This window comes from Magnolia sinica, chromosome 3 (genome assembly GCF_029962835.1).
Source record: "Magnolia sinica isolate HGM2019 chromosome 3, MsV1, whole genome shotgun sequence".
NCBI classification, from domain to species: domain Eukaryota; kingdom Viridiplantae; phylum Streptophyta; class Magnoliopsida; order Magnoliales; family Magnoliaceae; genus Magnolia; species Magnolia sinica.
This window is the reverse complement of record NC_080575.1, coordinates 108,884,333-108,911,706: the sequence shown is the minus strand read 5'-3', so window position 1 is coordinate 108,911,706 and position 27,374 is coordinate 108,884,333. Positions and strand designations below refer to the sequence as shown.

Genomic DNA, 27,374 nt, shown 5'->3' with positions numbered 1-27,374 from the left:
TTCTTTTGAAGTTTTGGCATCTGAGAGGAAAAGCTATATGGTTATGGATTTGCAACAGTGGTTAGGTGCAACTTAGCAAAATGAAGCACAGATATTGTCCAATGACCATCCCCATTTAGTCATCTAGCACTAAGGCATCAATCAATCATGTCTTGCTGAAGAGTGTGAGCATTAGGGCTATAAGAGGAGCTCCAGACTGGCCTTCTAAGGCTCAGAAACAACCTCTGGCAAAATCAAGCATATCCTCATGGATGAAATGCAAATTTCAAATTTCCGATGACTTTAACCAAGTTCGAAATTTCTTTTTTTTCACATTTTCTTAATATCTTCCTGATTATTTTCTCAATTTATCTTTAGCTTCTTTATAATTAAGTTTTGCACTTAAGAGTGTCACCGGATCAAACAGTTGGGAACCCTGACTGGATTCAAAAACCAAACAGGACAAATTTACAGCTCGGCCTGCAGTTCAGATTTTAAAACATTCAGTGAACAAAATACACGAAGCACACCAAGACTATAATTCAGCACATAAGTATTAAGGCATCAAAGATATAATTCTTAGGGGATGGGAAATGAAAAACACGACAAGTTCCCTTACAGCACAGGAAGGCCGAAACAATTTGATGGAAGCAACACTTTCAACAAGCTAGGTATCCCCTCTGTAGGTATGGCTCCTATAGCACAAAAAGGTGGATTAGTTGTCACCAGTACTGACAAGTTCACAGAACGATGCAACAAGAAATGAGAAATTTTTAAGAAAAAGAATGTATCAAACCAATTTGCGTGGCTGTTCCAAGATACAACGGGCGAGGCCTTTTCTCTGAAGAAACAGTGACATTTCGAAATGTTGCCTCTTGATCAATACCATATAGCTCCCTTACCTATAAGAAATGCAAACAATTTAACAATGAGAATTTAGAGCCAACTATAAACTGGTGGTAGGGACTTCATGTGTTGGGATTGATAATTATATGTTGCAACTGAGGGGGTGATTGGTTGCTGGTGGTTTTTTTTTTTTTTTAATTCTTGGTCTTAGCAATTCCTTGGTTTTTAAGGGGGAAAAAAATTGTTCACACTATTTTATCAGTTTTTACAACCACAGAGAATTCTGTTCCCCAGCTAGAGAACTTCAGGAATTGAAGTGAATTTTAGACTTTTTCCAGGCTTACCCAAAAGACCCAGTCTCAACCAAACATAATTTAATCATTCTCAAAAAAATACGAGGTCAATTCCAATATTCCCCAGGAAACATAAAAACCAGGGAATGAATTCCCCAACAACCAAGCAGGTCCTTATAGGTTGTAGGTTTCCCTTTTCTGGAAGGGGCACCTTTAGAATGACTATTTTCAGCTTAATAAAACCCTTTCTGTGGTTGCATCTTTTTCGCATTGTACATCCTTTTGCCAAGCAAACCCGGCCCATTTCATCATCATCATTGCCATCAAAGCCTTATACCAACTAATTGGGGTTGGCTACACGAATCCTTTCCCACCATCCCACACTATCAAGGGCCATAACTTCATTTAGACCATAGGTCATCAGGTCTTTTCTTACGACCTCCAACCACATCCTTTTGAGCCTTTCCCTTTGCCCTTTTAGAGCCTTCAACTTGTACCAACTCGCTTCTTCTAATCGGCATAGTTCTTGGTGTACATTGCGCATCACCAAACCATCTAAGTCTATTTTACCTCATCTTATTACCTATTGGCGCTTTCTTAGATTATGTTGAATGCATTCCTTTCTCATTCTATCCTTGTCTTGCCACTCATCTATCTCAACATCCTCATTTTAGCTACACTCATCCTATTAACATGTAATTCCTTAATTGCCCAACATTTTTTTTGAACAGATGCACAGACAACCCACACACTCACCCAATAGTGGGATTTCACCACCTATGGATACTCGAACCCTTGACCGGGTGTTGAAACTCCCGAGAGTCTACCACCCGAGCAAGAGTAATTGCCCAACATTTTGTCTCATGAAGCATAGCTGGGCTTATAACCATCCTATAAAATGTCCCTTTTAGTTTGAGTGGTACACAACAATCACATAAAACTCTAGAGGCATATCTCCATTTCTTCCATCCCACTTGAATTCTATGGGCAACATCCTTCTCAATCTCTCCATTCTCATGAATTATCGACCCAAGATATTGGAAGTCATTTGGGAAATTTCTTGGTTAGCAATCTTTACTAATTCCTCCTTCCCACTCCTATTTTTACTAAAATCACACTACACATACTCTGTTTTAGTCTGATTGATTTTAAATCCTTTAGATTCTAGAGCGTCCCACAATAAATCTATCTTTGTGCTTACGCCCTCCCTCATCTTGTCAATCAAAATTATGTCCTCTGCAAACAACATACACCATGGGATCTCTTCCTGCAAATCCTACCCCTTTCTAGGCTCCATTTCAGTGACAATATTGTCAAAAGTAGGGTGATAAATCATAATCTCTAATTGAAACAGAATATATATACAGGCAAGTAAAAGGCAAAAGACTAAAATGTCATGAAATACAAAAAGAAGTATGTGAGGTATGTAGCGTATAGTTGCACAAAGTGCAAAGTGAAGCGGCAATAGATTTGATTGCATGAGCAAGGAAGCGTCAGTTTCGAAATGTAAACAAGTATAAATCAAAAGGAAGTGGGAGCAGGAGAGAGTCTAAAGTGTGATTCGAAGCTAGAGTGGCGCCTAGTTAGAAGGATCCTGCGACCAGTGTTCGTAATATCGAAAATATAGCCGATATTATCGTTATCGCTGGCCACTAACACGATATCTGTCGGAAAGCCCTTGGAAATTTAAAAACAAAATGGATTTTGATGTAGCGTGCAATATATCGCACGATATCGCACAATTTTTGGCGATATCACAGATATTATCTGCAGCTTTATCCCTTTATCCATTGAATTTATCCCAGACTCACGGATCTACAATAGATTTTCTCACAGACTCACGGGTCTGCTGTAGCCAACAACCATTCGACGATAAATTCAGTCATAAAATGGCAGACAATGTCGAGCTTGCATAATTACCAAAAAAATCGAGGAAAAAAAGAAAAGAAAAAGAAAAAATGGGGAAAAGCATTCAATTCAGAGGGGGGTTCGGTACCCGTAGAAGGAGATTGTGTGATTCGGAGTAGAAATTGGTGGGCCACTCGATCGATCTATAGCAGTGCGCCGTAAGCTCCAAAATCTCGATTTCCATTCTTTTTTCTTCAAATAGAAGCTAGATTCAAATTGGTCGGGAGATTTTGGCAAGAACTCTGCAAAAACCCCTAAAGATTTGGGTTTAATTGAGGAAAAATAGGATTTTGGAGAGATTTTAGGGTTCCGGTCCCTCTGAAACCCTTTCCTCTTTTGAAAATGGGAGCAAATTAGCTGCTGATGGGTTTGAGTAGCGAGATTAACTACTGAAGTGATGTCACCAAGTTTTGTGGGCCCCACCATGATGTATGCGTTGTATCCACATCGTCCATCATTTTGGAGAGATCATTTTAGGACATGAGACAAAGAATGAGGCGGATCCAAAGATTGAGTGGACCCCACCACAAAAAAGTGGAGACATGATGCCCACCGTGGAAACTTTCCTAGGGCCCATCACGAGGTTTATTTGAGATCCAACCTGTTAATAAGTTAACACGGACATGAACGATGGGAAAACATAAATATTAGCTTGATCGGAAACTTTTGTGGCCCCCAAGAAGTTTTTAATGGTGGGCATTCAATCCCCACTGTTTTCTATGGTGGGGTCCACTCGAGCTTTCAATCTGCCTCATTCCTTGGCTCATGCCCTAAAATGATCTCTCAAAAGTGATGGACGGTGTGGATATAACACATACATTATGGTGGGGCCCACAACTGTTACGGACACATGCGGATTTCCTGTTAAAGCCTTTCGCAGGAAGTTCATGTGCAAGGATGTTGGGTGGGTACGTGTCGTGCGAAGACGAGTGCTAACGCTCCTAGACCTCCGAGTTGTACGAACAGTCCAAAGGAGATCAAAATGGCCCCCAAAATAATGTATTTATTATATACACACCATTCATCCATTTTCCAAAATCATTTTAGAGCAGCAGCCCAAAAATGAGTCATATCCAAAGCTCAAGTGGACCACACCACAAATAGAAGTGGTGACAATGATTCTCACCATTAAAACATTCATAGGGCCCACCGTAACGTTTATTTTCCATCCAATCTATTAATAAGGTCACACAAACCTAGATGAAGTGGAAAAACAAATATCATATTGATCCAAACCTTCTGTGACCCCCAAAAGGATTTCAATGGTAGACGTTCAATCCCCCACTGCTTTTTTCAGTGTGGTCCACTTGATCTTTGGATCTGTCTTATTTTTTAGCTCAAGCCTTATGACGAGCTCACCAAATGGATGGACAGTTTGGATATAACACATACCTCATGATGGGACCCACAAAACTTGTTGACGTCAACACACCAGCCATATTGGTGGTGTGTGGTACACGCCCAATCCACTTCCTATTGCATCGCGTTAGCTCGAGACGAACGATCCTGTCGCGGGCTTTGTGGGGTCCACTTGACGTATATGTTTTATCTAATCCATCCATTCATTCTGGGAGATCATTTTAGGACATCATTCCAAAAAACAAGACATTTTTAAGGCTTAAGTGGACCACACCACAGAAGGTTTGGATTAAAGGAAAATACAAATATCATCTTGATCCAAAACTTCTGCGGACTAGATTAAGGGAAAATACAAAGATCATCTTGATCCATAACTTTTGTGGCCCATAAAAGTTTTTAATGGTCATTCATCATTGTTTCTAATGGTATGGTCCACCTGAGATTTGGATCTTCTTAAAGTTTGGGATCATGCCCTAAAATGAGATGGGAAAACAGATAGATGGCGTGTATATACAAAAAGTACATCGAGGTGGGCCCCACACGTTAGAGTAACACTCACTAAGGTGTTATCCGAGCGGTGTAATTGAACGCTCACCATTAAAAACTTCTGTAGGCCCACTTTAAAAAGATCGATAATGTTTATTTTCCGTCCAACCCATTGATAAGGTCAAACATACCTGAATGTGGGAAATGTACAAAGATCAGCTTGATCAAAAATTGTGTGGAGCCCATCATAATTTCTACTATATCTTTTGCTTTTGAATGCATTGATTGTGTTTTCATACATGTCTTGATACATTTATAAATGTTGTGCATCATATTTGAATATAGTTGTTTTAGTTCAATCAGACAACGCATAGCTTATGACTCTATACAAAGGAAACCTATTATGTGCACTTCTTTTTTGAGATTTTATGATTTAAAATTGTGTATTAAGGTCTTTTTTAATAATCCCTGAAGTTTCATTGAAAAATTCAACCATTTTCCCAATGTTTCCCCATGTTTCCCAAAAAGCGCAATAAATTACGCAATACAAACGATATATCCCATGCAGTAACCGATTCATATTTGTATCCCTAAGGTGCGATGCATTGTGCGATACAGATATTTCGAACACTGCCTGCAACTAATTACAGTGTTATGTAACATATGTATCAAGTATAACTTCTCTATATATGCTAAGTCAATCAAAGGCGTGATTGATTGTTGTATAGAGCACATTACACGACATGCATTGCATCTATGTATTGGGTATTGATACTACTAGGACGCCGTGTCCCAGCCATAATTGTTCAAAAACCGTAAATAACTTTGTTCTAGTCTGAGTGACATTCTTTCTTTCTTTTCTTTTCTTTTCTTTTCTTTTCTTTTTTTTAAAGATGACTAAAGTTTATTAACCTCAAATAAAAATAATAAAAATAAAAATAAAATAAAAATAAAAAACAGCATTACAGTGCAAGAAGTGTCCCTCTCATCACTAGCCTAGAGAAAGCAAAAAGGACAACAAAAAAAGGGGCAAACGAATAGGATCCCTTGAGAACAAAACATTAAGGTTTCCAAGATCCCCATCCCTATCCCCAAGGAGGCCAAAAATGAGCAGCCACAGAACTTGGGACTCACAAGAGACCAGCTAATGATCGTGGTCGAAATATTCCTTTCCAAATTTGCACTTGAACCAAACCAATCCTAAAATGTCTTGTTGTTCCTCTCCTTCCAAATCCCCTAAAAGAATTCCGAACAGAGAGAGAGACTACAAAATCTTCTTGTTGACCTATTAATGATCCATTGGCCCACTCAAGAAGCACATCGTTGATGGATCCATTGAGCACCTACAACATTCTGAATCTTGCTAGGAAGAAAGCCCATATTTCCCTTGGCGCCGAACAATGAGTGACATTAGTTGGTCTGTTATAATCAGTGTTCGAAATATCGGTATCGTGTTACATATCGCATCCTTGGAATATGGATATGTATTGGTTATCACACAGGATATATCGTTTGTATCGGGTAATTTATCGTACTTTTAGGGAAACATGGGGAAATATTGGGAAAATAGTTGAATTTTTCAATGAAACTTCGGGGATTGTCAAAAAAGACCTTAATACACATTTTAAAATCATAACATCTCAAAAACGAAGTGCACATAATAGGTTTCCTTTGCATAGGGTCCTAAGCTGTGTTGTCTGATTAAACTAATGCAACTATAATCAAATTGAATGCATAACATTTAGAGTGTATGTAATTATCATTTCATCAAACACTCCTAAATACTTCGAAATTAGTCTCAATTAACAATTGGTTGAAGGAAAATTTCGAAAAAAAAAAATTAATATTATAATATTTTTTATTAATTTTTAATTAAAAATAATTTTTATTTTTCAAAAATTGACAAGGACTTAACAATCAGTAGATCAACCCTCATACATGCTTGATTTCATGTTTTGGGAGCAACATTGCAAGCAATTTGAGAGAAATTGAAGAAATTTTGAATTTTCCCCAACTCAGACCATCACTTAAATTTCAAAATTAGAGTGTATGTGATGACCATTTTATCAAATACACTTAGATACTTTGAAATTAGTTTGATAGTTGGTTGAAGGAAATTTTCGAAGGAAAAAAAAAAAAAAAAAAAACATGCAGACAATGAAGAACCAATGGATATCGAAATCAAAGCTCCAATTAAGGTACACCGATACTTAAGGTATCCCGTATCGGTATCGGTTGGCGTAACGGTGCCCCTCCGATACCGATACGGATACGGGGGTGTAATGATGATACGGGGGCGTAACGGCCCGTAACGGTGTATTTTATTTTTTTTTTGCCAAAAAAATATGAAAAAATATGGATTAAATCCGAAATATTCTAAGCATTCCAAATATGCATTCATTTATAAATTGGAACATGTTTATGATAGTGTAACGGTCTACTCTTTGTTGAGAAGTTGTATCAGACTGTCTGATGAATTTATGAACCAAATAACGTGAATTTGACTACAAAATTCATATATTTAATTTTCTAAATATATAATTTATATACTTAACAATTTGATATTATTTCTCCCAATAATTCTTTAAAAAAATGAAATTAAATTCATGTAGATGGAGTTGCCAATTTGAGGCTGAATTGGAGGACCAATCCATGCCCCAAATCAGCCTCAAATTCATGAAATTTATTGGCATTATCCCACTTATGAATTGGTGGACATTTATTGGATAATGAATCATGAAAAAAATCAAAAGGCCCAATTTTAAAAAATAAGCGTCCACAAATTAACAATTAAAACTATTCAAACAATTTGATTTTGACATTGTAAGTTAGCAACTACAGTTCACAATTTAATTGGTAAATTTTAAGTTAATACATGTCTCGTGTACAATTTTTTAAGGGCCCGAATTAGGCAGGACTCGGATTGTGAAGTGTAGCACACGAGTGTCAAAGTTTTTTAGGCCCCACCATGATGAATGTGTTATATCCACACCGTCCATCCATTTTGCCAAATAATTTTAGGGCATGAGCCCAAAAATGAGGCAAATCCAAAGCTCAGGTGGACCGCACCATAAGAAACAACGATAATTAAACATCCACCATTAAAAATTTCTTGGGGGCTACAAAAGTTTTAGATCAATCTGACATGTGTGTTTTCCCTTCATCCATGTTAGTGTGACCCAATTAACAGGTTAGATGGAAAATAAACATTACAGTGGACCGTGTAACAAAACAGTGCAACTGCACTATTCAGCGTGCACTGCAGAACACAAATAATAATAATAATAATAATAATAATAATAATAAAATCAGTGCATGGCTGTGAAACAGCCACACAGTCCATTCCGTTTTCGACGCCAGAAATGAAAAAGAAGAGAGAGGGAAACTGAAAAGAAGAGAGAGAGAGAGAGAGAAGAAGAAGAAGAAGAAGAAGAAGAAGAGGAAGAATCCGCAGCTACGGCTGCAGCCGCAGCAGTCCGAGAAGAAGAAGAAGGAGAAGGAGAAGGAGGAGAAGAAGAAAAGAAAGAAAGAAAAAAAGTATGTTTTTTTTTTTCCTTTTTTTTTCTTTTTGCCCGTAACAGCCATTACGGGCCATAACAGCCGTTACGGTCACAGAATTGGGGGGGTGCCCGTTTCGACCCCTTATCGTGTAACGGTGTCAACCGTTACCGTTACATATCAGCTGATACGGCCGTATCATAAAGGATACGGGACACCCTGGCTCCAATTCAACGATTTTTCATGCAAAATATGAAAAAACCTATGGATTTATAACCATTTGACACTGATTTAACATAATTCCAAAAAAAAAAAAAAGGAATCGGAAATTGAAAATGCTCACTGGATTGAACATGTGGGATCTATCAGCACTACTTGTGCATTTTGTATCGCACAAGTGGGATATAAGATATATCGACCGATATCATCGATATTTAAAACATTGCTTATAATTTAAAAATTCTAGGATTTTAACTAAAAATTAGTTTAGTAGTAAATGAACAAAGGTTAAGTTCAGTATTTCCCTTATGACCATTCCCAAATAAACCCCTACTTGCCAACCTTTTCTACATAAGGTCAAAAAAGGCCTAAGTTGACTTTTTTGTTTTTTGAAGGATTCCAAATTTATTTTAAAAGGCCCAGAAAACAGGAAGGAAAAAAAAAAAAAAAAACAAATACATCAAAAAACCCTTATAATATCCCTCATATTTCCCCCTAGGATCTTCGCCACATCGGCCCACTCGATGATGGAACACTCAAAATTGCAGGAATACTGCTCCCAGTGTATTTGATTTAACGCAAAAGATCGGCTGTTGCATTCCTTCCAAACTTCCCACAGCACAATAATGCTTGCAATTCTCCATGCCCTCATGCCATACTAGCTTCCTCAGCCAGCACCATCTCAAGCCATAAAGAAATCACTTATAGACTGAGGTATTACCCATTCTTCCGGAAATTCACTCAAAACAGACAACCACATCTGATGAACAAAGGCACAATGTAAAATTAGATGATCGACGGATTTCTTGTTCCTTGGGGACATAGGACATCCATTCGGGATGATCATATTTCTCCTTCTATGATTGTCAATCATGAGGATGTTATTTTTCCTCACTAGCCATATAAAAACCAAGACCCTGGGGGGGGGGGGGGCCTTTATGATGCAGGGGATCCCAACGGAAAGGATGCAAATCAGGGGCCTTTATGATGCAGGGGATCCCAACCGAGAACCGACAGCATGCAAATTGGGGGCCTTTATAGTCCGAAACGGCCCAAGTTGACTTTCCATCTGGGAATTGTGACACAAAGCAGAAAATGCCGTGAAGATTCAACTGCTAGGGCATGGAAATGACAGTATTGGTGGCATTCTTTACAAAACATATGGAAATGACAGTTTTGGAGGCATTCTTTACAAAACATATGGAAATGACAGTTTTGCCCTATTCTTTACAAAACAAAGGAAAATGACAGTTTATTCTTTACAAACGCAAGCAAGTTGGGCTACGAGAGGACCAATTTCAGTCATCCAGGCCATCTATCAGTTTCCATGGGCCATTTTCAACAATCCAAACTGTTTTCAGTAGTCCAGGGCATCCATCTGTTTGTGTGGGCCATTTTCAATAATTTACACCATCCCTCTGTTTTATCTATGAACCATTTTGAGCCATCCAGACCGTCCATCAGTTTTTATGGACCATTTTTCAGTAATCCAAACGACCCTTTTGTATGGGCCATTTTAAGGATTGAAGGTCCAACCCTAAACATCCTCAAAAATCCACGCCTAATCATTGTCTGAGTAGTGGACCACGCACAAAGACAACCATGTGCAATGATGTCAAAGATGCACACTAGCTGAGTAGAACCACGCAGCATTCACTCAACCATCATACCCCTGGCACACATGCACCTAAATCCAAACCATCCAAATAGTCATGCCCTCTATAGAAGCAGCATAGCCTTAAAAAAGAGATAGATTAGATGATCTAGGCCTTTGATTAACGAGAATTCGTTCATTGAATTTAGAACATTGGCTGGTTATAGTTTTAACTGTACAAACGATGCCTACCAACTGGCTAGTTGGGATAAATCCATTAAGTGTATTTTTTTTTTTTTGCGATAAGTAGTCTGAAATAGGGCCCAACAACGTGGATGGTTTAATTTGGGCTATGACCCTGCCACATGTACATTGAATACGTGTGAATTATCATGCAGTGCCCAAGGCTAGAAGTTTCTTCCCGCTATGAAGACCTTGACTGGCCACTAACCACTACTATATTCATCTTTCTTAGTTCTTATCCATGGTGCGGAGCAAGTGAAATTATAGGATCCGCGACCCCAAGATTTGCACTCTAACTAGGTTTTCAGTTTGTACCAGTGGGTTCCATGGTCAAGTGATCTAGATTGTTGGTCTATCATGGCCCACCATGGATGGACCAAAACCACACCCCCAACATCTCCCAGATAGAAAAGATACTAACCATCAATCTTAACCCGTTTTCGGTTGAGTGTGGGCCATTGTTGTGCTTCTCTTTTTTAACACAGTGTGGAGGATTATGATCCCTAACCAGCGCAATTCTAATAAGCATCCATTGTGGGACCTACTAAATGAAAGATCTAGATCACCATGTGACGTGGCATAAGGGCACGCATCAACCAGAAATCCCTCTTGATTCTTGATTGACATTTACAGGCCACGTGACCATGAACTATGTGTGGCACAAGCCATACTCGTGCACTGAGAGGGAAACAACGAGAAATTCTTGTCCGCAGACTGCTGGAGTGAAATCATACTCCACCAATTGGGCTGGGTAGGTCATTGTAAGGTACTAACTAATAAGGTTTAGTTCTACAAGGGGAGATCAAAAGATGCTAACCATTAATCTTGACCCTTTTTCTGTTGAATGTGAGCCATTGTTGTACTTCTTTAACCATCCATTGTCGTGGAACAAATTAGAAGGTCATCGTAACCTTATCAGGAAGATTTCTTAGCACAGGTGATCAAGATCCAACCCACTCATCAAATGGACTCTAATGGTGTAGATCCCTTGGACCAAAAATCAAACCCGGGCCACAGATTACAAAAGAAATGGACAACTAAAAGAAACTGGAGGGAGGCATAGAGAGGAAGAGGGAAAGGTGAGAAGGGTTTATTTTTGTTTTTTTTGTTTTTTTTTTTGGGGGAAATTACCGAGATTTAGGTTTTAAATTAGTAGATTTAAGGTTAGTAAATGGTTACATGAAGGTTAGCTAAGCTTGGTAAAATGGTTAACTAATGTAGGTAAGGGCATTTTCATCATTTACAAAATACGCTTAAAGGTTCATGACAGTAGGGGTTTTCTTGGCTTATAGCAAAAAGGTAAGGGTTCATTTGGGAATAGTCATAAGGGAGGGGTTTTTATGGAAAAGGCACAAAAGGTAGGGGTATGTATGTCATCGTCATCGTCATCGTCATCTAAGCCTTATCCCAATTAATTGAGTTCGGCTACATGAATCATGTTTCGCCATTCCACTCCATCAAGGGTCAAACCTTTAGTAAGACCATAGGCCATCAAGTCTTCTCTTGCTACCTCCTTCCAAGTTGTTTTGTGCCTTCGACTTGCCCTTTAGAGCCTTCAACTTGTACCAACTCACTCTCAGCATGGTTATTGGTCTTTGTTGCACATGACCAAACCATCTAAGTCTAATTCCTGTCATCTTATTAAATATTGGTGCGACTCCCAAGTTCCCTCGAATGAATTCATTTCTAATATCTTTCCCCGTCTTGCCACTCATCCATCTCAATGTCCTCATTTCAGCTATACTCATCCTATGAACATGTTCCTTAACCGCCCAACATTATGTCCCATAAAGCATGGCTGGTCTTATAGTTATCCTATAAATTTTCCCTTTTCCATTTGAGTGGTACACGAAGGCCAATAAAACTCTAGAGATACATCTCCATTTCTTCCACCCAGCATGAATATGGCAACATCCTTTTCAATCTCCCCATTCATGAATTTCTTACCCAAGGTATCAATAGTGGTCATTTTGGGAAACCACTTGGCCAACAATCTTAACGAATTCTACATTTCCACTCCTATTGTTACTAAAATTGCACACCATATGCTCTATTTTAGTCCCACTAATTTTAAATCCTTTAGATTCTAAAGCATCCTCCCTCCATAAATCTAGCTTTGTGTTTACGCTCTCCCACGTCTTGTCAATCAAAACTATGTCATTTGCCAAAAAAAGAGACATGTACCATGGGATCTCTTGCTTCAAATGCCTCATTAACTTACCCATAACCAATGACAAAAGGTACTAGCTCAATGCTAACCCCGGGTGCAAGCCAAAATTAATTGGGAACTCACTTGTCTCTCCACTAGTGGTCCTCGCATTTGTGATTGCTCCCTCATACATATCCTTAATCACATCAATATATCCTTTTGAAATTCCTTTCTTTCCCAGCACGCACTAGATTAACTCTCTAGGGACCCTATCCCTTTGCTTTCTCTAAGAGGGGTATGTGTGTCAAAAACCCTTTCTTGCCCAACACCACCAGATTAACTCTCTATTCGATGTGATATGAGTGCTTACTAGACACAGCTCCTACGAAAAGGTTGACTGATGGAAATTCCTTTTACTTTATTTTGTAATTTGTTAAATAAGCATTGATGGTAAATATGAAAATATATAATTGGAATCTACTTTCATAGGTTCACGAATATTGCATATTCACTTATGTCAAAAACCCTTAAATGAATATGCAAAATTCATGAACCTATGTAAGTACGTTCCAATCATAAATTTCCATATTTATCATCAATAGGTTATTTAACAAATTACGAAAAAAAAAAAAAAAAGTAAAAGAAATTTCCATTAGGTTGCCTTTTTGTAAGAGGCTGATATCTAGCAAGTACAAATATCACATTGAGACCCATCCCCATGCTTCGGCAATATAGAACATGCGAATGGGAGCAACTCAGCTCTCACTGAATTGGCAATGAGAAGAAAGGTTCCAATACACCTTCTTATCATGCCATGGCTCCTAAAACAAAACTTACAATGAGACGTGTGGGCTTACAAGCAAAAGGACATGAAGTTAAAAATCTAAAAATATAGGAGATAGTTGCAATGAAGAAAACAACTAGCACGAACTAAACCTAAGGAAGAACTAATAAAACCAGCTTAAAAAGGATAGCCACTATAAGTTGAAAGCAAACCTTGTACAAAAGTTCATTGACAGGAGTGCCATCAAACCATTCAAAGCGCTTGCCATTACATTCGCCCCACAACAACCCTCCTTCACCAAATTCTCCCCAGCGAGAAGTGCCTACAGGAAAAACATGTTAGTACTCATCTAATACATGCCCGGGCATCAAGATATTAACTATAACTATTCACAATTTCACATGTTGCCTGAACTATTTATCAGCAGCAAAAGATAACAATGGAATTGAGGACATTTAAAATTACTTGAACCCCAAATGAACAAGGCACAGGATATAAAGTCAACCAAGAAAACCACACAAACAAGAAAAGTAAAAAAGAAAATGTACCTAAGAAAATAAGAACTTCGAACTTGCAGGAGTGGATAACTGAATATCAAACCTTCATGAAAAAGACATCGAAATCTTCTTTCTAGATAGAGAATTGGCAAGGAAATGGCCAATATAAGGATAATAACGTTCATATTGCACCATAATTAAGTATATCCATGCAATTATGCTAACAGTGCATATCAAAGCAATAACACACTGTTCGAGGTAGATATGCTACCATGTGCTTAATCATTTGTTGTTGCACCAGGGAAATCATCATCATGGCCTTGTCCAAGCTATTTGGGGTTAGTTTATTTCCCATGATTACTTGGACAAGGTTCAACAAGCAACTACCTACCCAGCATTAACCCTCCTTTACATAAGATTGGGACTGGTTAACATATCGATGCCAGGCAATGTTTTGCAGTTATACTTCTTTAAAGGTGAAGAACTTTATTAGCAGCCAGAAAGCTGAAAGAACTACTACTCCACCTTGAAAACCATATATTTGAATTCCAGAGGCCCTCCTCTGGACTGTTACTTTAAGCAAGATGAGTTCTTTCAAGACATTGGAATTGATGTATCGTGCATCCAAAGGGGTCCAAAAGTGTACCCCACATGTTGGCAATCCATGATTAAGGACCTCAAGGCTCTCAGATTGACTTGTCGACCTCACATGATCAATTGGATGGTACAATTAGTGGTCCAACTGGATTGTGCAGCCCCTAGGTTCAACCGAGTGGCTCTTTTTAGTGGTCCAGTTTACCTGTGGGGCCCACCGGTCCAATCACCCAAGTGTTTAACCAACCATGGGATTCACCCAATTCCAATGCCACATGGTTAAGCATCTTATTGCCTTAGTTGTGATTGGTTTTTTATCTTATCAAACTTGTTAAGTAATATGATGTTTGATTTAACAAGTGGGTATGTGCAAAGGTCTATATGTACTAGACCTTGAGAATTCCAACCCTATGAATCTATTTAAAGCCCAAGCACTTCAAACCTGGTAGTTGAATGGGAATCACAAACAGTCACTTTGACTACATTATCTAATATTAAACATTTAGTTCAATTTCTTAAATCAAAGCAGTTTTTCATCCTCAATCCGAAGGGCATCAACCATTGAGGATCATAAGAAAAGAAGAAGATTTGGGCAAAAAGCCTGATTTGCTTTCTATAAATTGACATGGCCCAGATTTTCAGGTCTAACAATTGGGCAAAACCAGATTCTTGATAATGAGAATTCAGTACTTCAACGAGTAACAAAAACAAGTAAAAGTTTAAAACACTCCATGAGATAGGAGCCAAGTACAAGATATTATTGCATGCACCAGGGAACATTGTTGAATGTGGTGTTTGTGAAGAAAACCAACACAAGTAGATATAACTCTACCGTTTGTCATTTTCCAAATAGAGACAAGCATGCTATTCAGGAATCATCAGTCATGTTTCCTATAGTTCTCATCATAGACTATATATATATATATATATATGTATGTATGTATGTATGTATATGTATATGTATGTATGTATGTATGTACGTATGTATGTATGTATGAAGATTGCAAACCTGAAGAATTGTGTCTTAAGGACATGTGCAGAAATAAATAATGGTAACAGCAAGTACGGAGCTTGGTAACTATTGCCTCTTCAGTCAGGCCATCCTCCACTGAAAATGTTTTCATAGTCTCTAGGACGGAAATCATGCAGTACCCTTTTGCAGAACGAGAAATTCCTAGGGAATCAAACAAGGCATGAAGTCAAACTGAAGAAATGTGAAACATGAAATACATTCAGTTTGCTGCATTAAAATATAATATAGATTATGAAACATGAAACTCAAGGCATAACATATAATATAGATTATGTATTTGAGAACAAAAGAATAAAATAAAATTTAAAAAATTAAAAAAAATAATAATAATAAAAATGTACTGTCCAAGACAATTCTGAAACAATTGTGCTCATTCAAATAATTTGTTTGACAAATACCCTTTAGAATTTTGATTAAAGAAAATGCCCCTACCCGCTCACATATTTCTGCTAAACAAATAAAACATTTCAAACGGATAAAATTATGCTGAGTTCTTGCCTTTAATTTATCATTCGCAGTTCACTGCACTTGGTAAAATACAACTTAAATCACATTATTCTTTCACAGAGTCCATGTATCATTACCTTGGAAGGTATTCCGTAACAGTAACGGTGGCCGTAACAGCCACCACCATTACCTTCACAATATGGGGTGTAACGGCCATTACGGATGTTGTAACGGGCAGTTACGGCATCTCTTTTTTTTATTGAAAAAAATCTGAAATTTTTGTATCGGGCCCGTAACGGTCCATTATGGGACCATTACAGCCTTTACGGGTGTATTGTAATGGGCCGTTACGGGGGATGGAACAGCCTTTACGGGTCATTTTTTCCGTAACGGCCATTATGGCCTTTACAACCCCGTAACGTGTAACGGTTGCCACCGTTCCCTTTACATAACAGCCTTTACGGCCTTTACGGCAGACTTCATTGAAATCATAATCCTTGTTTAATAATGTCAGATTTACTTATGAGACAGGACCAGTGTTCAGAGTATCAATATCATGACATGTACTGATGTACGGGGATATGGAAACATGTATCAGTATCGCCAATGTTATTGCGATACTCGGAAAAATATCATTGTCTGAGGGAAACATTGAGGAAATATTAGGAAAAAGATGGAATTTTCAGGGAAACTTCAGGAGAAGTTAAAAAACACATGCTTACATGTGTAGAAATAAAAAAATTGCAAAAAAAAGAAAGAGAAAAACTATACATAATAAGTATACATTTTACAGGGGGCTAACCATGTGTTCTCAAAAAAAAAAAAAATATGGTATAAAATAAATCTATAAAACTTGTAGCCAATACATGGATCAGCCAACACTCATTAATATATAAAATTTCTACAGTAATTAACGGTGAAAAGATCCCCCCATTTTTCACCTAAGTGTTAATTTTTATGGTACAAATTCATGGATAAACATGGATTTTCATTGCAATCCATGCAAACATTTTGAAAAACTGAAGTTTCTATGCATTTTTCATCACCTTTGAGTGCCAGCCCATCTTCGTTTCGAGTCAAGATTTCTCCCCAAATCCAAACTTTGATCTAATAAAAACCGAGAGTAGATAAAATCACTAAAGTAATAAATTTCTAAAAACAAAACCCAAGAATATGATTTTTTATTTTTTTGGTTTTTTGGAAATTTTCCTAATCTTTTATCAATATTCACTTATTTATGGATGTTTCCCTTGTATCAAGGATATCATCGATGGTATTGCCGACACCAAGGAACTTTATAGGGAATTCTTCTCAAAATAGTGCTGATATCGATAATATCACCGATATTATTGAAAATATCGGCAATATTTGAAAATTTTCAAACTGCCAGCAATTTCGATATCACTAACCTGGCAATACCAACAATATTGGAAATATTACCGATAAATCAATATCACCGATATTTGGAACATTGAATGGGACCAATAAGCAATTAAGCCAAATGAATGAGAACTCAAAGAGGAGATATATGCATTGGCAAACTAGAAAGTTGGCCAACATTGATTCAAGGAACTTCAGCAAACACTTTTGAGGAGAGTTTTTAATAAAGGTCCATTTGACACAAAGCAAAAGGTAACTTCCACATACCCACTACAGGCATTGGCTCGGGAAAATCAACGTCATGGTCAACCCCAGCAAGTCCAAATACATAAGGGCTACCTGGATGTGCATGCCTGAAATATAAACAATAAAGCAAACTGAGAACAATATATTGTACATGCAGCACAAGCACTTTAACAGTTAAGTAGCACAAGAGAACACAAATCTCAATTTATCGATGACCCAAACTGCAGTTGTATGTAAATTATAGCTGTATCTTATGTAGGACAGCTGAATTCATGCAAATAAATGCTTCAATAGGATTCAAGAACGTCAGTATAGATGCCACCAGAGAAAAAATAGATGAAAAAAAAGGGCCAATTTGACTTCGTTGCCACAGTATTGGAACCCTATCTGAGTTGTTGTTCACAAACTTGTGTCGACTCATAATAGGCCAATGCGGCTTGAATTGGCCTCCAAATAAGCCATTTCCTGGATGACTCTGGTCTATATAGGAATTGGCTAATTACCATCATCTAAGTTCTGGATGACTCAGGCAAGTTTTGTGAAGTGATTGTATTTGGAAAAAATACAAAGCAGGGATCTGAAACTCCCACCTATGACCCAAGTACAGGGTTCCTTACCACTAAAATAAAGCATATCTAACGTATAGAAGTAGCATTAGATATATAAATATTCAAAATTGGAATTTTAAAAATAAATTTGCTAAAAACTACATGAGACTATCCATATGTAGCATGTCCCCCATACATGCGAATGACATTTAGGATGATCATGACCTTTATTCTAGTGGACCACTTTATGGATGATCCATAAAGTGACATGAAGTCAATCTTAGCTATCACATAAGTGGCATGAGTGGCATCTTAGCCATCATAAGACTAAATCTTAGCCATCACATAAGTGGCATGAAGTCAATCTTAGCCATCACATCAGTGGCATGAAATCAATCTTAGCCATCACATCATTGAATTGATGAGCCCCACCCCCATCACAGATAGAATATATCGCAAAATGATCAAAATACGGATAGATCATGTGGTCCTAGCCATCTGACCAGCTGTGGGGGACGGCTAAAAAACAAAAGGTTACAGTCCACATTTAGTTTGCTAAGAAGAAGATATACTGACGGATAGAATTATATGTTAGGTGTGGTATATGAAACGTGGGTCATTCATAATAGGTCCCACAATATGAGGTCCCACAATATGGATGATCTCGATTGATATGTCACACTGCCATGTGTGTTCCATAGAGATGGCTCTACCATTTTAGAGTTCTACACACTCTACGAGATCGTTTCATGAGACAGAATCTAAACACTCAGTTCATTAGTGCGCACCACCCACATTCCCCCACATGTGATACTTGCTGTAGAATTGGTAACTCCATTACATGACAGCAAACGGTAAAATGGCAGAAGGATAAACATGTGGAGATACATCCCAAATGTTACACCAAGAAAATGACAAAAGGATTAAGACATTATATCTGAACTCTCCAATATATCTAATATTGAGTCCAGGAGGACCCAAGAAACCCCAAACTCGGCAAGAACAATACCCCAAACCTTCCATGAGAACGGAAAATGAATTAGAAGATGGTACACATCTCTTCACCCGCACAACACAAGCTACATCTATTAGGCAGCACCCACCCTTATTTTTTAAATGATCCACTGTGAGGATCTTATCCAGCGTTGCCAGCCATACAAATGCAGAGAAACCTTTGATCCCCAGATTTTGACAAATATTGCAGACCTCTCACTCTATTTAATTGACAACTCACAAGAAAGAGATCTAGCAAAAAATATGGGACTAGCCTCCAACCTCCATATTCTCCAATCAATTCCGATCCTTGGAATATAAACACTCTTCAGAATCAATAGCAATTGTGCTATACTATCAATATCCTCATCCCGCAAGCAGCATCTGAAGAACGGGTGCCACGCTATGCCACTAGCCTCCCATTGGAAGAGATGATCAATTGGAGCTCTTCTATAACCACAACCAAATACAAGTCTTCAAACCGCTCATAAAACAGCACCCACCTAAAGATATTCCCAAAACCGAATTGTCAAACAGATGCAGGCTTATCTGGGCCCACGATCCATGGGTCATGCTTAGGCCTATTAAGCCCAACCCCAATAGTTGGCCCATCAATAAGGAAGCCCAAGCCTCCTATTTAGGTAGCTAGTCTATTTAGGTAGTTTGCTCGCAAAATCAATCGGCTAGCTAAAAATAATCCAGTAGTCAAACATTTTTAATAAATTCTTATCTCATTTTATCTATTTTCCATATTTGTAAGAAGTCATTGATTATCAATGACATTATGTGTTTTCCTTATATGTATGTTTCAAAAGCCTATATAGCGGCTTGAGAATTGCACCAGTTTGGTATCAGAACGTGGTTCCAACAACTGGGTTGAAGTCCTACATCAACAATGATCTCGATATTATGGTTTCCAGGTTCTTTAATCATAAATTTCTAACTCTTTTCCTTTATTTTCTTCATTGCATCCATCCCTCCCACCTCCATTCACCTTTTTCCTTTCCTTTGCAAAGCCCAAAAGTCCAATCGACAAGGGAGACTACCAAAATTTTAGCAGCCATCTACCTCTATTCCAGCCCATTAAAACCCTCAAAATTGGCCCCATTCCAACCCATTATAACCCCAAAATCAGCCTGTTTCAGCACATTAAAAATCTCCAAAATCAGTCATATTCCAACCCATTAAAAACCCCAAAATCAGGCATATTCCAACCCATTAAAACCCCCAAAATGAGCCCCATTCAAACCCCAAAATCATACCCTAGTCCATCCCATTAAAAACTCCAAAGCAACCCATTCCGACCCATTAAAAATCCCCAAAATCGCCCATGTTCCAACCCATTAAAAACCATCAAAATCAACCATATTCCAGCCCATTAAAACTCCCAAAATCAGCCCTATTAAAACCTCACAATCAGCCCATTTCATCCCATTTAAAACCCCAAAAAAATAATAATAATAATAAATAAATAATCGGCCGTATTATGTCCATTCCTTTCCGACACGAAGTCTATCATAGTGGTAACGTCTATAGAGAGAGGCTTACCGATCAACAGCGAGACAATTGCATCACCAAGCTATTCGAGAGGATAACTAGCCTAGAAACCGTTGTTAACCAACTATGTGGAGAACAACATGGTAAGCAACCTGATCCTATTGGAGATCCTGATGGTGGTCCAAACCCACAACAAGTGTTTCAATCAACAGACCTTCGATGAGTCAAAATGGTACGGGTCATTGGGGGTCTGTTTATGACTTCATGCAACGGATCTTTGTAGAGAGAGCCCATGACACGGCGATAGAGACACCCAAAAAAATTGATATTACCAAGAAAATACGAGTTGAAGTTCCGGACTTCACAGGCCGTCTTAATGCAAAGGCTTTTGTCGATTGGATTACAACACTAGAAGATTATTTTGCATGGTATGACATGGATGATGTTCAGCAACTGGGCTTTGTCAAGGTCAAGTTGAAGGGCCCAGCAAGAATCTAGTGGTGAAGCATTGACGACAACAATCTCATCGTGGGTCATCCTGCTATCACCAGGTGGGCTGACATGAAGGAGAGGCTGGAAAGTAAGTGCCTTCAGATTACATGGATACTCTTCTTCAGGGGCTCCTTACATTCACGTTCAAACAGGAAACTTTATCGGTAGATGACTACATCAAAAAGTTCAATGAGCTCTTTGTTCGTTGTAAGCTTGCAGAGACAAACGATGTAATAGCTAACCACTATCGAGCAAGGTTACGCCAAAAGATCCATCGAGAGATGGTCATGTATGATTTCGAGACAGTCGATGATGTTCATCAGAAAGCTTGACGAATTGAACAACAACTGCAGCAGCATACTCTCTGACGTTTTGGTTCTCCAGTTGGGGAACCTTCTGTGAGAAGGGATTCGGAAACCCATTTCAACCGAACTCCACCACAAGGCTAACGACCACCTCCCCACCCTTTTCAGTCGCGACCACGAATGCAGGCTCCTCTTGTAAGGCAGCTTCAACCTTTGCAACGCCCTCCACCACAGAATTCATACCAAAAGCAACCAGTGGTACAAGGACATGACACTAGGGGACGAGGTCTTAATCTTAATCCTTCCCTTCGAAGAGAACGGCGAGGTGTTGATTGTTACCGTTGCGGACAGATATGGCACTTTTCTAATGGGTGTCTGAAGCCAGGAACCTCCATTATTGCGGTAATGAGGACTCCTACTACTCGGACGGTCATGAGTATTGCGATGAGCACAATGAAATGGAACAGCCCTATGTAGAACCTGCATCACAGCCAAAGGATCCTCCTACTGAAACTGCGGTTGACGCTGAAGATGAAGACCATACTCTTATCACACGCCGCCTCCTTACCACCACCAAGGAGGAGGAGGAAGACTGGTGACGGACCACTGCTTTCCGTACGCAGGTAAAATGTTGGGGTAGGTTATGTAACATGATCACTAATGGCGGCAGTGCAATGAACATCGTATCTCAAGAAGTAATTGATAAGCTCATGTTGCCAATTGAAAGGCATCCGAAACCATATAAGGTTGTGTGGGTCGACGACACTGTCATCCCCATGACTTAAAGGTGTTTGGTATCATTTAAAATTGGCGTATATGAAGATGATATTCAATGTGACATAATTCCGATGAACGTCGCCCACATCCTTCTCGGTTGACCTTAGATCTTTGACTGAAAAGTACAAAGCGACGATGAAGCTAAAATGCATACTTTCCTATGGCAACCTACATCACCTCCTTCATCTACGCCTTCATCATCGACATCAACTGCTCTTTCGAATTCTCATGTTCTCACCATGCAGAAGTTCGAAAAAGAGAGCAAGGAGAAAGGCGTAATATTCACTCTAGTCACAAAACAGGTGCAAGAGCCTGTTATTGACCAGGACGAGCCTATTCCTGATGAAGTCAAACCAATGCTGCATGACTTCCAAGATTCGGTCCTCGATGATCTATCTGAAGAGTTACCTCCATTGCGGGATATTCAGTACATTATAGATTTGGTTTCCGGAGCATCCTTACCAAACTTACCAGCATACCGAATAAGTCCTGCCGAGCACGCTAAGTTGAAGCGTCAGGTTGACGAGTTGCTTAAAAAGGACTGCATCCGAGAGAGCCTAAGCCCATGTGCAGTGCCAACCCGCCTTACTCCCAAGAAGGATGGACGTTAGCGCATGTGTGTAGACAGTCGAGCTATTAATAAAATCATAGTGAAATATCGTTTCCCCATTCCTCGGCTTGATGATATGCCCAACTTGATGCCCGATGCTAGCTTCTTCTCCAAGATTGATCTTCGCAGTGGATACAATCAAATTCGCATCCGACCTGGTGACGAATGGAAGACGGTATTTAAGATGAAGGACGGCCTCTACGAGTGCCTAGTTATGCCATTCAGTCTTACAAACGCACCTAGCACTTTCATGCGCATCATGACCCAGTTGTTGCACCCTTTTATTAGTAAGTTTCTCATTGTCTATTTTGACAACATTCTTATCTACAATAAGTCAAGAACAGAGCACCTCAATCACCTAAGCCTTATCTTCAGAGTCCTTCGTCGTGAGCGCTTTTACATCAACTTTAAAAAGTGTACCTTCATGAGTACATCAGTAGTCTTCTTAGGGTACATTGTCTCGTCGCAAGGTGTAGAGGTGGCTCCGCTAAAGTGAAAGCGATTGTTGATTGGCCAACACCTACCACTATCTCTGAAGTTCGTAGTTTCCATGGCCTTACTACATTTTATGGACGTTTTGTGCAGAACTTCAACAGCATCGTGACCTCGATCACCGATTGCATGAAACAAAGAGAGTTTCGATGGACAAGTGCAGCAACACGAGCGTTCAATAGAATCAAACGTAAGATAACCGAAGCTCCAGTCTTACGCCTTTTGGCCTTTAAGAAGGTAACTGAGGTAAGTTGTGACGCCTTTAACATCGGCATTGGAGTTCTCAATCAGGAAGGCCATCCAATAGCTTTTTTCAGCGGAAATCTCTCTAATGCAAAGCAGCGATACTCTACTAACGACTTTGAGTTTTATGCCGTTGTTCAGACTTCACGACATTGGCATCACTATTTGGTTGGCAAGGAGTTTGTCCTATATTTTGATCATGAAGCACTCAAGTACCTATACTCTCAGCAGAAGATGAGTGCTCATCTTGTTAAATGGAGCACTTACCTTTAGGAGTTTTCTTTTGTCATTTGTCATAAGGCTGGCAGGGACAATTAGGTTGTTGATGCATTAAGCCGCCGCACACATCTATTGCCATCGATGGCGGTCATTATTTCGAGATTCAAAGAGATACAGCGTATGCTGATGACAAAGATTTTGAACGTATTTATATAGGCATTCTTAGTGGTGAACTTGTGAGACACCCACATTTCAATATTCATGATGGTTACTTATTCTAGAGAACATAACTTTATCTACCCAATACATTCATCCGTGAGTATGTTTTGAGAGAGTTACACGCTAGTGGGTGTAGTGGTCACTTGAGCCGGAATAAGACCTTAGCCCTCGTTGGAGATGGATACTTCTAGCCTCATCTAAAATCAGATGTCGCAAAGATCTGCCAGTTATACATGGTTTGCAATCTAAGGGTCAAAAGAAAATAGTGGATTGTATTAACCATTGCCAACCCCACATGCTCCGTGGGAAGATCTTAACATGGACTTCGTCCTCGGGTTGCCAAAGACCACTTGAAAAGTTGATTCGGTATTTGTGGCAGTTGATCGATTTCCAAAGATGGCTATTTCATACAATGCTCGAATACAACAGATGCTCTCAAGATTGCTCAATTATTTTTTCGAGAGGTTATTCGTCTTCACGGGCTTTAAAGACGATTGTGTTTGATCCTGATACCAAATTCATGAGTTATTTCTAAAAAACTCATTGGGTAACAATAAAAACCAAGCTTCAGTTCTCTAGTGCCTACCACCCTCAAACTGATGGTCAAACGGAAGTGGCCAACCGTAGCTTGGGCAAGTTACTACGGTGTCTTGTCCACAATCATATAGCTATATGGGACCTAGTAATACCTATGCTGAATTTGCTTATAATAACTCAGTCATCAAGTCCACAGGGATGTCACCTTTTGTAGTAAATGGTATACAACTGCGTCTTCTAATCGACTTCGACACCAAGCGCAGAAGTTGATGACTTCATCCGCCATATGCAGCAAGTGCATAACCAAGTCCCATGCAATATCGCTACAAGTAATTAAAGTTATAAGCAACATGCAGATACAAGACGTCACTTTGTTGAATTTGTGGAAGGTGACATGGTTATGGCTCGTATTAGTCCTGAACGGTTGCTTCCCGGTACCTCGAAGAAGTTCCATCCTCGCAATGCGGGATTGTTCAAAATCCTAGAGAAGATTAGTGCCAATGCTCATGTTTTAGATTTCCCACCAAATTTACCTATCAATCATACTCATACTTTCAATGTGGAAAATATTTCCATCTACCATGGGCACCATACTAACAATGGTATCGAAGAATAAGTCATCACACTTCCGACCATTTTACCACCTACAAACACGATCGTTGGTATTCTCGATGACCAAATCGTCCCCATGTGCCAAGGTGGCCATTGGCAAGGACGACTTCTCTCCGATGCAACATGGATCACAGCCACCGACTTCCAGCGTCTGAATCCTGACCTCTATGAGCAATATCAAGCCATTAACTCGCCGAAGTCAAGTTCTTTCATGTGGGGGAGGATTGATATAGGTTGATCTGGGCCCACGATCAATGGGCCAAGCCTTGGCCCATCAATAAGGAGGCCCAAGCCTTCTATTTAGGTAGCTAGTCTATTAAGGTAGTTAGCTAGCGAAATCAATCGGCTAGCTAAGAATAATCTAGTAGTCAAACATTTTTAATGCATTCTTATATCTTTTCCATATTTGTAATAAATCATTGGTTATCAATGACATTGTGTTTTCCTTATACGTACGTTTCAAAAGCCTATATAAGGGCCTAAGATGAGTAGTATGAAGGCACCTTTGAATTGAATCAAATCTCTTAAATAGTTTTCTTTTATTTGTTTGTGTTCTCATGCTTAAGATTGAAGGTGCCTACGTTTGGGCGGATCCTTCCAATCAACCGGTTGCGCCACGAACCATTTCCAATTTTGAAACTGAAATGGACGTCACAAAACTGTTTGACCCATGAAATTCCGCTCTAAATGGCTGATCCAACATATTGAACGATTAGACAGCCTGTTTTATTATTTGTTTGTGTTCTCATTGGAAGGGTGATGTTCCAGATAAATGATGTACAACTAGTTTTTGTGTCTTTCTTGGAGGTTCACTCATATCTTGGAAAAGCAAGAAATAAGATGATGTTGCATGTCCACAAAATCGTGATGTGGCACAGTCTACATCTGAGATTATTTGGCTCCAATGGCTTCTCACAAACATGGGGATTCATTTGTCCACTTCCATTCCACTTTATAGTGATGATAAGAGCAATGTTTTAAATATAGATGATATCGACCAATATATCTCATGATATATCTTAATCCAACCTGCGTGATACGAAACGAACAAGTAGTGCCGATATATCCCACATGTTCGATCCAATGAGCATTTTCAATTTATGATCTCTTTTTTCAGTTGAAATTATGTTAAATCAGTGTCAAATGGTTACAAATCCATTGGTTCTTCATGTTTTGCATGAAAAAGTATGGAGTTGGAGCTTTGATTTCAATATTCATTGGTTCTTCATGTTCTCCTCTCTTTTTTTGAAATGTTCCTTCAACCGTCAATTGAGACTATTTTCGAAGTATTTAGGAGTATTTGATAAAATGATCATCATATACACTCTAATTTCAAATTTAGAGTGTAGGTGGTCTGATTTGGGAAATTTTGGGAAATTTTCAAAATTTCCCCAATTTGTCCGAAATTGCTTGCAATATTGCACTCCAAACATGAAACCAAGCATGCATGAGGACTGATCTACTGATTCGTGAAGTCCTTGTCAATTTTCAGAGAAAAAAATATTTTTAAATTAAAAAATTAACATATATATATATATCTCATTTTATCAAACACTCCTAAATACTTCAAAATTAGTCTCAATTGACAACTGGTTGAAGGAGAATTTCAAAAAAGGAGAAGTTAATATATATATATATATATAGATAGATATATATATATATATATATATATATAGATAGATATATATATATATATATTAACTTCTTCTTTTTTGAAATTCTCCTTCAACCAGTTGTCAATTGAGACTAATTTCGAAGTATTTAGGAGTGTTTGATGAAATGATCATCACATACACTCTAAATGTTATGCATTCAATTTGAATATAGCTGCATTAGTTTAGTCAGACAGCACATAGCTTAGGTAGGACCCTATACAAAGAAAACCTATTATGTGCACTTCTTTTTTGAGATGTTATGATTTAAAAGTGTGTATTAATGTCTTTTTTATCAATCCTTGAAGTTTCATTGAAAAATTCAACCATTTTCCCAATGTTTCCCCATGTTTCTCAAAGAGTGCAATAAATTACCCGATACAAACAACATATCATGTGCGATAACTGACACATATCCGTATCCCAAGGACACGATACAAAACATGATACCAATATTTCGAACATTGGGTAAGAGTAGCATCCAAATTGTGTGCAACCCAATCTTTCACAAGCGGACCAAACACATCAAGATCTAGTAGTTTCTTTAGTAAATATGTAAACTATATCATTGGTGAAATTCCAATGAAAATTGTTGTCAATGTTTCAAGATCACCTAAATTAAG

At 38.6% G+C, this 27,374-nt stretch overlaps 1 protein-coding gene across 7 annotated transcripts in view; it reads right to left on the bottom strand.

Annotated features, from left to right (window-relative positions):
• LOC131240647 (DNA mismatch repair protein MSH1, mitochondrial) overlaps nt 1–27,374 on the bottom strand; it is a 76,187-nt gene that overhangs the window by 30,004 nt on the left and 18,809 nt on the right. For all 7 annotated transcript variants that reach the window (XM_058239020.1, XM_058239015.1, XM_058239017.1 and 4 more), the window contains 5 exons: nt 17,577–17,662; nt 15,459–15,623; nt 13,571–13,680; nt 776–881; nt 599–674 (listed from right to left, as the gene is read on the bottom strand). In XM_058239020.1, coding sequence (XP_058095003.1) covers nt 599–674; nt 776–881; nt 13,571–13,680; nt 15,459–15,623; nt 17,577–17,662 — 543 coding nt within the window. The remainder of the gene's footprint in view (nt 1–598; nt 675–775; nt 882–13,570; nt 13,681–15,458; nt 15,624–17,576; nt 17,663–27,374) is intronic.